This window comes from Neophocaena asiaeorientalis, unplaced genomic scaffold (assembly GCF_003031525.2).
Source record: "Neophocaena asiaeorientalis asiaeorientalis breed wild unplaced genomic scaffold, Neophocaena_asiaeorientalis_V1.1 scaffold124, whole genome shotgun sequence".
NCBI lineage: Eukaryota > Metazoa > Chordata > Mammalia > Artiodactyla > Phocoenidae > Neophocaena > Neophocaena asiaeorientalis.
The window spans coordinates 15,830,566-15,843,624 of NW_020174135.1; the positions used below are offsets into that span (position 1 = coordinate 15,830,566).

General features: G+C 39.7%; 1 protein-coding gene across 5 annotated transcripts in view; it reads right to left on the reverse strand.

Moving 5' to 3' along the window:
* NEDD4L (NEDD4 like E3 ubiquitin protein ligase) overlaps positions 1–13,059 on the reverse strand; it is a 335,334-nt gene that overhangs the window by 144,641 nt on the left and 177,634 nt on the right. For all 5 annotated transcript variants that reach the window (XM_024754790.1, XM_024754788.1, XM_024754787.1 and 2 more), the window contains 2 exons: positions 4,472–4,553; positions 1,687–1,725 (listed from right to left, as the gene is read on the reverse strand). In XM_024754790.1, coding sequence (XP_024610558.1) covers positions 1,687–1,725; positions 4,472–4,553 — 121 coding nt within the window. The remainder of the gene's footprint in view (positions 1–1,686; positions 1,726–4,471; positions 4,554–13,059) is intronic.

Genomic DNA, 13,059 nt, shown 5'->3' on the forward strand with positions numbered 1-13,059 from the left:
CGGACTCAAGTATTCAATATCATTTAGTTAAGGACCAACCATGTGTGGGACGTGGTGGGAAGTGTTCTCATTTCTATCATTGTATGTAAATCCTGGAAAACAACCTTACCAAGTGAGGATTCCTCTCTCCTAGTGAGAGACAAGGAGCCTGTGGGGAGTATGAGTCCTTGGGGCGGGGGGGGGGCTATCTCCAGGGTTGGAAAGGATGTAAGTGGTAGGACCCAGGTCCACCATCACTAAGTAGAGGGAGGGAGAAGGGAATGAAATAACATTTGATGGTACAGAGAACACGACTTGTGCTTCTGACCCCTTGGCTTGCTCTTAGCCTAGTGATGGAGCAGGCAGGTGGGCAGGGGGCTTAGTGTCTGTTTGAAAGCTCAGTGAAGGGTTGTACTGCTGACCAGTGCATCCACAGGCTGTTGCAGAAGCTGGCATACAGTAAGCACTCAATAAAGATTTGTGCAATGAATACAACAAAAATGTTTTTTTAAATGACCCCCCCAAAAAAAAATAGAGTTTACATATATTTAGAGCTTATATAAGTTGAAAAAAACCTTGGATGTACTAAAATTTACAGAAATGCGGCCAAGGTGTTAAACTGAAAGAAGTCTAAGTAATTTGGAGTATTACAAGTGGAAAGCTGTATCTGAGAGTTAGCTACGGGCCAATAATATCTATCTGCCCCCATTACTTTTTCAGCCCTTCATGAAGTAATTTAAAATACATCTGGTAGAGGCTACACATAGGATCTCACCAAGTATTAAAATATCCATGCCATATTTTAGCTCTGAACATAACAGAAAACAGATGTCGTATATAGCGATCTAAGTTCGGAGCACATAAGATACCATTGTGATTGAAAGGAAGAAATCAGGACCAATTATAACAAGTCTAATGGTAATATTGTTCTTTGGGAAGCTACACGAATCAGAAGATCTTATTTAGAGCATTTCTGGAAGTAGAGTAGTTTTTAATATCACAACTATACAGATGATAAAAATTAATTCATCCTGAAGAGGAAAAAACCCTCTTTTCCATTAAATACTTGAGCAGCTTAATATTTTCAAAATTTCAGTACAAAAAAAAAAGCAACTGCAAAAATTCACTGAATAGTAGTCTCCATTAATTCACAGAATTCAGTCTTTCTACACATAGCTCTTCTAGATATTAAATATAAAAGGTTGAGGAAATCTACCTAATTTGGTGATATTTAAACTCCAGAAGTAGTTTTATATTACACACAAACTCACACTGAATCTCTGAATTGTAAAAATTTTCTTTCCTAATTGGAACACGACTGGCAACCTTTAGGCTTCTTTTTAATCATGTTGCTTCTACTGGGTTCGTGTCTCATAGAAATAAATAAGCTCTTGTTTTAATTATATTTTACCTTATTTTTTTTTTAAAGAAAAACTTGCATAGAAAAACTAAAATATGGTATTTGGATGACTTTCTTTTTGTTTCCCTCAAACATCCCAAAATGAAACAAGTCCAGATTTTGTTACCACTAGTCACAGTCTTTGAAAATTTGGGGCACATTAGGAAGCTACCCAACCATTTCTCCTCTTAAAAGGAATTTCATAATAAAAATTTAACAGATGTCACTCAATGTGAGTCTGTTGTGATAATATATCAACCTAGTTATCAATAACAATTATTACCCCCCCCCAAAAAAGAAAAACTTACTCTAAAATAAAATTCTTCATTCCACTTTGGGTTCAGCGTCTGGAAGAAAAATCATCTTGTAATTTATTTTACAGTCTTTTGAAACATTAACAGTTACTAGTACAATGCAGTCCACACAGTTGCTTAAACTTTTTCTTCCCCCCCCCCACTAAAAACACAGCTAAGAGATTTTCAAAATGGCAATAGAGGAAGCATTTAGTCAATTATCTGAGACTATTCTATCAATCAAACTAGATGGGGATGGGATGTATTTATGAAACAGATGATTCACAGGTAAGAAACCATAAATTTCATGCTATCAACCAGAAGGAATAACGTCAGGGACCTAACAAAGAGCCATCATCATGAAAACAAAGATATTCTTCAAGAAATTAACACTGATATGATTATTCTATCAAGAAGGAAATGAACTTTGCTTATTTCCCTCAACCTGCTACAAATCTGTCTTGGAGAGCAAAGAAGCAGGTGGCAGGAGGGTGACAGTGTTCACTATTTATACAAAAACTGAAATCTGAAGACTATTTTATAAAGAACAATATTGATGATCAGATTATATAACATGAAAAAACTCTGCCAGTTATAAACCAAAAGTGAACTCTTTTCCCCCAAATACCCAGGTTTAAAAAAATTCATCTACCTATCCTCCAATCCTCCTCTCTACCCATCCACACCCATCCATCCATCCATCTCCACATCAATCTATATAAATATACATCTCACAAGGACATGGAAAGATACTTTTGTCCTCAGCTTGGATAAAAGATGGACCACCAAACAGCCTTTGAAACTAAGATGAAACATACTATGGGAGAATACATTTACACATGTGTTTGTGCATTTGGACATGCATCACACTCTGAAATAAACACGTCTCTCAAAAATTCTATGTAAAAATTTGAGACTGAAAAATCACCACCTCACCAAGGACTACAGATATTTTAAACTTAGAATGCTATTTATCAATCTTTTTCCTTTAAAACCTAGTGCAGGAAGCAGCAGCAAAATAAAAGCAACACAAAGCACCATAAAAAAATAAACTGAATTTGTAAAACACTGAACTGGCATTACAGAAAAAAAAAATCATCAATTTCCCCACCCACAACTCAACGGGGCATTTAACCCTAAATAAAGGGGTTTCACACTTCTAGCTGTGAATCGAGCCAGGGATGGTAACGAGTGAGAGGGCTGGGGGGAGGACGGCGGAGAGGTGGGAGCAGGCCCAGGTCCGCCATGGGCTGCAGCCGGTCCGGAGCCCAGCTTCATGGAAATGCAGAGGGGGAGAGGCAAAGGACAGGTGAGGGAAGGAAACAGACAGGTGAGACCACAACACGCATGAAGGACCAGGCATCCGGCCACGAGGAGAGGACGATGAAAACAGTTCTTAAACCCCGGGCGCAGCACAGAAATACTAACCAGGAGGCTGGCTGCCGAATGAGGCAGACAGCGCAGCCCCGGCTACGGAGCGACACCCTCTACCGTGGAGCGGAGGGAGGAGGACCTCCCCTCGGAAGGAAACACATTTCAGTATCCCCGATCGCCGGCTGTGGTGGCTTTGGTGGCTTTGGTTCTCTGCTCCCTCCGTGTCTGGCAGGCAATCAGGTCCCCGACTGCCTTCCCTGCAAGGCGGGCCTCCCGCCCCGCTGGAAACTCAACCAGCGGCAGCGCCCAACAGGGAACAATGGCCTCCGTCCTTCACAGGAATCCTCCCCACTCATCAAAATACCGGCTCCCGTTCGCTAAACTGATTTTCAGTGCCAGTCGGAATGCCAGGTGGAAGACACGCTAGACTGCTGTGTCTTCCTTACAGAAAATGACCTGGCCGCAGACCCCTGGCGTCGTCTGCACGATGGCAGGAGAATTACCATTTTTTAAAAGCCATCACGCTCTCCAGGAACTGCTTATCACACAGAGTGTTGAAACTGTTTACCCCGCAAAGGTGGGGAGGGAAAGATAATAGGAATCTATAAGTAATACTGAAGCACAGATAAGAACAGTACTTCTGATAGAAAACATGCATCTTCAATAAATCCTCCAAATATGGAGTAAATATATGTTTTAATATATTTTATAGATAGATATACAGAAACATGGAGATAGATGAATTAAGATGTAATTATGGATATAAATCTATGTTCTAATATATTTTATAGATGTATCTAAAAACATGGAGATAGATGAGTTAAGAGATAATATGGATATATGTTTTAGTATATTTTATAGATGTATATAAAAATATGGAGACAGATGAATTAAGGTATAATTATGGAAACAAATCTTTAATGAAATCATAGGTGTAAAATTTAGAAAAGTGAAACATACACACAAAATGTGTAGTTTTATTGTTAATATTTTTTATTTGTTTTTGTGTAGCTAAGCAAGTATTTTGCTTCCTTTGGTAATACCTGTTTTAAGTTAAACCATTCCCTTTGTGCCTACCAAATCCACAAGCCACTCCATTTCATTAAATGTATTTTAAATTGCTTTAACTTTCTTTTCGTAAACTAACAAGCCAACAAGAACAAGTCCTTGTTTTGCTTTATTCTTTGCAGGGAAAAAAAAATTCTACTTGTAATCATGCATATTTTAATACATTTAACTAAAAGCCAAAACCAGTATCTTGGGTTAACACTGAAAAGTCTGAATTGAATTTATAGAATTCATACTGAGAGATGCTTAAAATGCAAATACGGCCATCTTAAAATATAAACTTCTACAGAGCTCAAAGACATAACTTAATGAGATTTAATTATGACTTAAAAGATGTTTAATTAAGGATGGACCTTACCTTTTTAATTGTTTTTGTCTGTACCAAAGCAAGTTCTCTATTCTCATCTGCTACGTACAATGAAAGTTTCACATATGGATCACTGTAAGAAAAAATAGGATTATACTTTTCATTTTAAAAATACAAAAAGGAAAGTAGCCATAACCTAACTGAAAACGCAAAAATATCACTTAATGACCAGCTTGTATAAATTTCACAAACTAAGCAGTAACATTTTTAACATGCTTATAACTAGGTAAATATACTGAGGAAAGTTTCTATCACCTAGAACCATGGATGTTTATTTAAAAGCAAAACCAACATCAAACTCGTATTCTAATTTAAAAGATCATCTTCTCTACTCTTAATGCAAAAGAATTAATCTCCCATAGTATTTTTTCTAAGCACAATCAGATTCTGAAAAGATTACAAGAAAAATTATTAAAAGGCATATAAAATTTGTTCAGACTAGTAAAATCTAGCTAGAAAATTTAGTTTGCATCTTATTTATATTCTGATTTCCATTACGTTGGTAAAAATTATTTTTCTTTCAGTAGAGGTAAAACAGGCATTGTTCATCTAAGTCAACATATATCATGTTACACATTAAAACAAAAACATACACACAAAAAATTAAAGCCCAGTAAGTCAACAGAGTTGCCCAAAGTTACAGATTTTAGTAAAGTCTTGATTAAATTTCAGGTTTCCTGACTACAAGTTCCAGAGTTCCTATCATTTCCTTGGGAAACTGAAAACTTTTAGCCAGAAGTATATTGAAAGGATTACTTAATGTGAATTATCTACGAAGAGCTTGGTAAGTCCACTCCTCACACGTTCCGGAGTTGCTAACACTGGGAGAGCTCAAATCTAGTTAAACTATAAGAATTTGGGATCCAGGTTCTTCTGTTTTACACTTGAGATCCTTAAAGTCATAGGAAGGGCCTTCGTGTATTCAATCCGCAAATTTTCACTCATCTAATTATCGATAGTGGATGATTTATTTCTATCCAATTTGAGAGTTATCCTTTAGTAGTTATACATACCACAACTATTAACCCTTATTTTGCAACTTCCAGGGTATTTCTAAAGATTATACAGAGTACCATAAAATGCTTAAGACTATATTGGTGTTTACTAGATAGCTCAATAAATATGCCGGGAAATCCCTTAAGGAAAGAGAATGGTGTGATAAAATGAAAAGTTTAGTACTAATAGGACTATACTTGATATCCAAAAAACAGAAATCAAAAGTCAGTGAAAAATACTGTTGGTGTCTATGTGTAGTATTTATTACCTGTAAGATGCATCTCAGTAGAAGTTACACCCCCCCATCTCCTTAAACAAACACACACAAAAAAATAGAATTTTCTCAGTTATATTCTGACTAAATATTTTTAACATTCTGGTTTAGAAGAAGGTATTAGTCAACCCTCTGTCACTTAACCATAAACCACAGATTCTGTTTCACTAAAGAACATCTAACCAGATGCACCTACTTCTCCTTATCTGGAGATCACCCTCAGCCTCAGAATAAAGATGAACCAAGAACCAGAACCTAATCTAGGTCTAAAGACCCTAAGAACGCCTTCCTAATCAGAGCCATGGTCTGGGTGATGGACCAGGAGTATAATTCTAGGTCAGTGGTTCTCAGATTTGAGCATATCACAACTGCCTGGGGGCGGGAGTAGTTAAAACACAGATTGCTGGGCCCCAGCCCCGAATACCCGCAAAGGATCTAGTAGGTCTGGGGTGGGACCATAGAATTTGCATCTCAAATAAACGCCCAGTGACGCTGGTGCTCTTGAGTCAGGAATCACACTCTGAGAACCACTGTTCTACATGGTATTTGAAAAGAGTATTTTCTAGTTATAGAAACCCATTTTCTATTTCCAGCCACCAAGCTATTGCTAAAAAGAGCTCACGGCCTGATATCTGTTATCTCAATAGGCTCCCAGTATGCAATGGAGGTGATTGCACGCTCGTACACACACACACACACACTCACATACACACACATCACAGAGAAGACAAAAAACTCTGCTGACTGCCATCTCTTCTTTTCATGCCCCCTGGCTGTCACGATTGCTGCCTGTTATATAACTGCAATAAAGAGCTAGGCACTCACTTTAATGAACATCCACATTCTTCCTCTAATCATTTACTGACCTCAGTTTATATTCCCTGAATAGTTCACAATGAGTGACACATACAGTTGGGGTTTGAGGGTGGGGTCTCTGAGGACATTGTCCCCCAGCTGTGACAAGGAAGGCATGTCTGGGCCTGTCTTGAGTGTTCATCCAGGCAGAAGTAGGTACTATGGTGACGATGTGAAAGATTGACCAGGAAACTTCCTGGAAGAGAATTCAAGGTGAACAGAGAACCAAAGGCCAAGGGTGGGAGCTGGTGAAAGGACAGTAGGAACAAGTTCACGGGAAGGGAGCACAGGGCTTGGGATGGGCTGGTGAAAGGATGGTAGGCTGTAAGTTCAAGAGTGGTGGGGCTGGAGTGGGAGGGGAGCCAGCTGTCCAGATCCGTCTCCCTTTCCAACAGTACAGCAGTACCACTCCAATCAACAAATGTTTACAGAGCACCGACTACACTCCCAGGAGTGGGCAACAAAAAGGATTAAACAAAAAAGGATCAGGGGCTTCCCTGGTGGCGCAGTGGTTGAGAGTCCGCCTGCCGATGCAGGGGACACGGGTTCGTGCCCCGGTCCGGGAAGGTCCCACATGCTGGGCCCATGAGCCATGGCCGCTGAGCCTGCGCGTCCGGAGCCTGTGCCGGGAGGGGCCGCAACAGTGAGAGGCCCGCGTACCGCAAAAACAAGCAAACAAACAAACAAGTGGTTGGACTAAATTAGTGGTTTTCAAACTGCAGACTCCACAGAGCCTTAGTTCTGCGTAACTATCTCAGGATAACTACAGGCTACCATTTCCACCTTAATCTGTTTTATATATGGGTTGTTCATGTTAGAATATTTTTGGACAGGGCTCTATAGCTTAAAAAAATGAAGTTTAAAGCCAGTGGACTGGATGATTCCTTTTGGTTAGGATATTCTGAATCTCAGAATAATTCAAACTCACTTCTCTTCATTCGTAATAACAATAGCCCAGCCCATCCTAAGTAAATACGGATTGGCTTCCTAAAGATATGGCAGGAAGAGGGAATAACACCCTATCCTCTCCACCAGGGAATGAAGGGTGAAGCCCACAGTTGTATGAGAACCCCCCCCCCTTGATCATCACTGGGCTGGTATTTTCTTATACACATTACCAGCTCTAACCAACTTACCTATGAGGTATCAAGAACATATCACCTGAGCAATAACTGAAACAAAAGGCAGGCAGGTGTGCATGTGTGTCAGGGGGAGGGGCAAGGCTGAGGGACAGCAAGCCTCATCACCAGCTTCTTTTCAAAAGCTTGCTTGTTGTTCTAACCCCTGACGGCCTTCATCTGAGTGTGATGCTCCGCAGAAGTTGGGGGAGGAAGAATTCAGTTCCCAGAGACTTTTTCACACTGACTTGAGCTGTCTGATAGAGGCAGCAGCTCTGGAAGAAGCTTCTGCCCTCTGAAGCTCTACTTCTCAGATCTCACACTCTCCACACCTTTACTACGAAAGGCCGGCCAAATCCTGAGGTCAATGGTAGGTTATGTTCAAGACTTACCTCCCCCCAGCTAGACCACCAGACGGCTTAGGAAAGACACATAAAAAGCTCATCAGGGGCTTCTATTTTGGGGAGTAGACACAGGGTACAGCTATAGGGGCAGAGGTTCCGGTTTTCATGTTACTCCCTGTACACTGAAGATTTTTGTTGCTGTTATTAACCAGTAATACATAATACTTTTATTATTTTAAAAAAAACCAGGAGGGCCATGGAGGGAAGTAGGCAAGAAGACCATCTATCTCCTCAGCTGGTACTTCTTCATTTGGTGCCCTTGACCATCTCCACTGGAGTCTCAAATCTCAACTTCACCAACTCTCTAAGTGACCTTCAGTCACTTAACCGCTCTTAACTTAACCACTCTTAACTTCAGGTGGTTCATGAATGCAACGGGAATGATTCCTAACTCAGAGCATCACTGTGAGGACCAGAGAATATTATGTATTAATATTAGTGGCCACTTCAGCACCAAACACACAGTATGAGAATGACAGCTGTTGTAACTGAGTCTGTTTTTTCCTCTCTTTCGAGACTTTTGAGGTTCTCTGTTGCTCCTTCCAAGCCCCCTAACTTCTGCTGTGATTGCTGATCTAATCTGACACTGATTACCTTATAGTATAAATTGGGTGCCGGCCAACCACAGCACACTAAGTGTCCCATGCTCCCTCATTATTCACGCTGTGTGGAAGCCCCATGGGGATCTGGGTGGAGATGATCAAACTGGTAGTATTATTTACAACCGAACTCAACAGGAGTCACTCTTGGCAACCAGTTACTGCCCTAGTGGCTGGTGTTCAGTGCAACTCATTAACATTACTCTCTAGGAAGCTCAACGCTTTGTGGATTAGAAGAGAAACACTGTTTTCCAAACCTTTTGTTTTCTCTGCATAGTGAAGCTATTTGGGTACTACATTCTTTCTTTTCAGCCTTTATAAGGAGACAAACTGATGTTAGGATTCAAATAACATCCTAGTATTAACTGAGTACCTATATTCCAGGCAAGGACACAGGCATCGGAAATAAAACGACACTGTCCCGGCCCCATTCGAATGGGGCACAGAAGCAAAGCGATGATTGTGACACACTGTGCAGAGTACCCTGGCACACAACACTTCTAAGAGAAAGACTGCAGAACTACGGGACTGCGCTGATCTTAACCAGGCTTCAAGAATTCAGAGATGGGTCTCATTCTACCTTCGTCACCATTAAGCGAAAACAGTACAGACAAGGTCATTTCTTGGGAAGAGGTGGAAATAAGATTTTCTGGGCTTCCCTGTTGCTCAACCTCCTGGGACACACTGAACAAGGGCAGTTAGTCCTGATGTGTCATTAATAGGGTGACCCCCTCCATCGGAGTCACCCAGGTGTTCCATGACAAACAACCACGTGGAGAGGCTAGTCCTTTCGCACTGATCACTCATTTTCATCAGACTAGTCTTTGATGAGATTGGTGTACTATTTTCAAGGAGGCAGGGCAGTGAAGGGGGAGGCGGAGAGGCAGGCGGAGGGCAGAGTTGCCTCCACAGGCAAAGTGTTCAAGGGGGATTACGTTCAGACTGCGGCCAGGCTGGAATGGCACTGCCTCGTCTACCAGCTGTAAACCTGTCTTTCCAAGAGACTTGGATGTTATGAGAACAGTGAGAACGGTCTTCCTTTTTCAACCGTGCCTCCTGAGGGAGTACTCCGCCATCACCTGAAGGAAGCAGTCATTCTTTCCCATAAAATGAAGCTGCTTAACGTGCTGCTGGGACAGTCTGTGAAAGGATTGTGTCTTTGTTCCCTGTGAGCAAAACGCAGAGGTCCAATGTAGCATATCACACAACACTATAGGGGAAATTTATTTTCACTACCCCATGTATGACACACTAAACCTTAGCCAACCCAGAGAAAATTTCATTGGAAAACCTGTTTTGCTGAAGGTTTCCTCATACCTTTCCACTTTTACTATCATAGTTAGTGTTACATAAATTACTGGTATCTGTAATAAAGAAATAATGCAAAACACTTACAAAGCAATAAGAAAAAAAATTACCTGGAAAGTGTGAGAGAATAAAACACATGAATGTATGTGATAACATCAAAACTGAAGTTCTCATCTAACAGATGGTCCCAGATGCGAAAATAGCTAACACTTTCTAAAGAGAGGCGGACGTTTTAATACCCTACTACCGCAAAGAAATTATCACAAGTGTTTCTGGAAAGCAGTATGGCAGGAGGTATCAAAACATTCAAAGAATTGATGCCTTTGATTCAACAAATCTATTTGTAAGGATTAATCCCAAAGAAATAATCAGAGATGCAGGCAAATATTTATCTGCAAAAGATACTCATTACAGCATCATATATAAGAAAATACTGGAAACAACTTTCCAGTCCAAGAGAGAAGTGATTAAATTATGGTATAATCAGGCGCTAGAATATTATAAACCATTAAAGCATCTTTTCAAAGAATATTATTAATTGGGAGAAAATATTCATAGTATAACATTAAGGAATAAGCATGATCTAAAAATGTGACTAATTCTATATAGTCACATTTTTTGTTGTTGTTAGTCAATAATGCTTACAGTTTATTTACGTGGGTAGCACTTAAAATCTGTTATGCTTTCATGGTTACATTTTCCACACTAAGCATATATATATACAACATATATAACATATATCTATATAAAACATATATATGTAACATATATATACATATACACGCACGAAAGCCACTGACACATAGCTAAAGTTAATAGTTGTTCTCTCTAGATTACAACTTTATGAATTAGGTTTATTTTCTTCTTTGTGGTTTTTATTTTTTTCTAACTTTTCTACTGTGAGCAAGTACTACTTTTATAAGTACAAAAATTATGAAAATAACTATAGTTACACATACGCTACAACTATAACATACTCTTCAGTGAGCCATGGAACCCTGTAATTTCATGGCTAGCCTAAAACCTTAATAACAAACACAAAAGAGCTTCAGATGTTTTTTCTACCCAGAAAATTGCCTTAAATGGGTGACTACGGAAGATATTTGAAAGAAATATGCACATATATTCTAGCCCTTGACATTTACCGAAAGGCGTGAATTACACTTTGAAATACATCACTTGTCACCAACACCGACAATGAGTTGCTCTTAAATATGTATGACCTTTCAACAAATGCAAGAAAGCAATGGGTCTACTACAGACAGATGCATTTTTACCTTTGTCCAAGGGTAAAGAAGCATTAAAACTTTATAGCTTAGGTGGAGGCATAACCCTCCCAGACTTCAAAGCTCCAGTAATCAAAACAGCATGGTACTGGCACAAAAACAGACATGTGGATCAGTGGAACAGAGTAGAGAGCCCAGAAATAAACCCACACACCTACGGTAAATTAATCTTTGTCAAAGGAGGAAAGAATATACAATGGGGAAAAGACAGTCTCTTCAGCAAGTAGTATTGGGAAAGCTGGACAGCCGCATGTAAATCAATGACGTTAGAACACACCCTCACACCATACACAAAAATAAACTGAAAATGGCTCGAAGACTTAAATATAAGACATGACACCATAAAACTCCTAGAAGAGAACATAGGCAAAACATTCTCTGACATAAATTGTAGCAATGCTTTCTCAGGTCGGTCTCCCAAGGCAACAGAAATAAAAATAAATAAATAAACAAATGGGACCTAATCAAACTTACAAGCTTTTGCACAGCAAAGGAAACTGTAAACAAAACGACAGTCTACGGACTGGGAGAAAATGTTTGCAAATGATGAGACCGACAAGGGCTTAATTTCCAAAATATACAAACAGGTCGTACAATTCAATAATAAAAAAACAAACAACCCAATCAAAAAATGAGAAGGCCTAAATAGACACTTCTCCAAAGAAGACATACAGATGACCAATAGGCACATGAAAAGCTGCTCAACACTGCTAATCATTAGAGAAATGCAAATCAAAACTACAATGAGGTATCACCTCACACCAGTCAGAAGGGCCATCATCAAAAAAATCTACAAACAATAAATGCTGGAGAGGGTGTGGAGAAAAGGGAACCCTCCTACACTGTTGGTGGGAATGTAAATTGGTACAGCCACCATGGAAAACAGTATGGAGGTTCCTTAAAAAACTAAAAACAGAGTTTGTATATGATCCTGCAATCCCACTCCTGGGCATATATCCAGAGAAAACTGTAATTCGAAAAGATACATGCACCCCAATGTTCACAGCAGCACTATTTACAATAGCCAAGACATGGAAACAACCTAAATGTCCATCAACAGATGACTGGACAAAGAAGATGTAGTACATATATACAATGGAATATTACTCACCATAAAGAGTGAAATAATGCCATCTGCAGCAACATGGATGCACCCAGAGGTTATCATACTAAGTGAAGTAAGTCAGAGAAAGACAAATACCACATGATATCACTTATATGTGGAATCTAAAATATGACACAAACGAACTTATTTACAAAACAGAAACGGGAGCAGAAAGCAAACTTACGGCTACCAAAAAGGAAAGGGGGTGGGGGAGGGACAAATTAGGAGTCTGCAATTAGCAGATGCCAACTATTATATATAGAATGGACAAACAACAAGGCCCTACTGTACGGCACAGGGAACTATGTTCAAGATCCTGTGATAAATCATAATGGAAAAGAATATGGGAAAGAATGTATATATAACTGAATCACCCTGCTGTACACCAGAAACTGACACAACATTGTGTATCAACTATACATCCACTCAAAAACCCCAACAACTTTACAGCTTCGGCACATTCTGTGAAGCTGCTGAAAATATACTTTTGGATATTTCAGGAATGACTTGGCTGTTTGGAGCAGCTTGTGGTTTGCCCCTATCCCAGCACCTTTGCAGTCACCCAAGTCTTAAAATGGCTAGTCAGGACCAACTCTCTCCTTGTCCTCTGCCATCCGCAACCAGTCACTCGGGG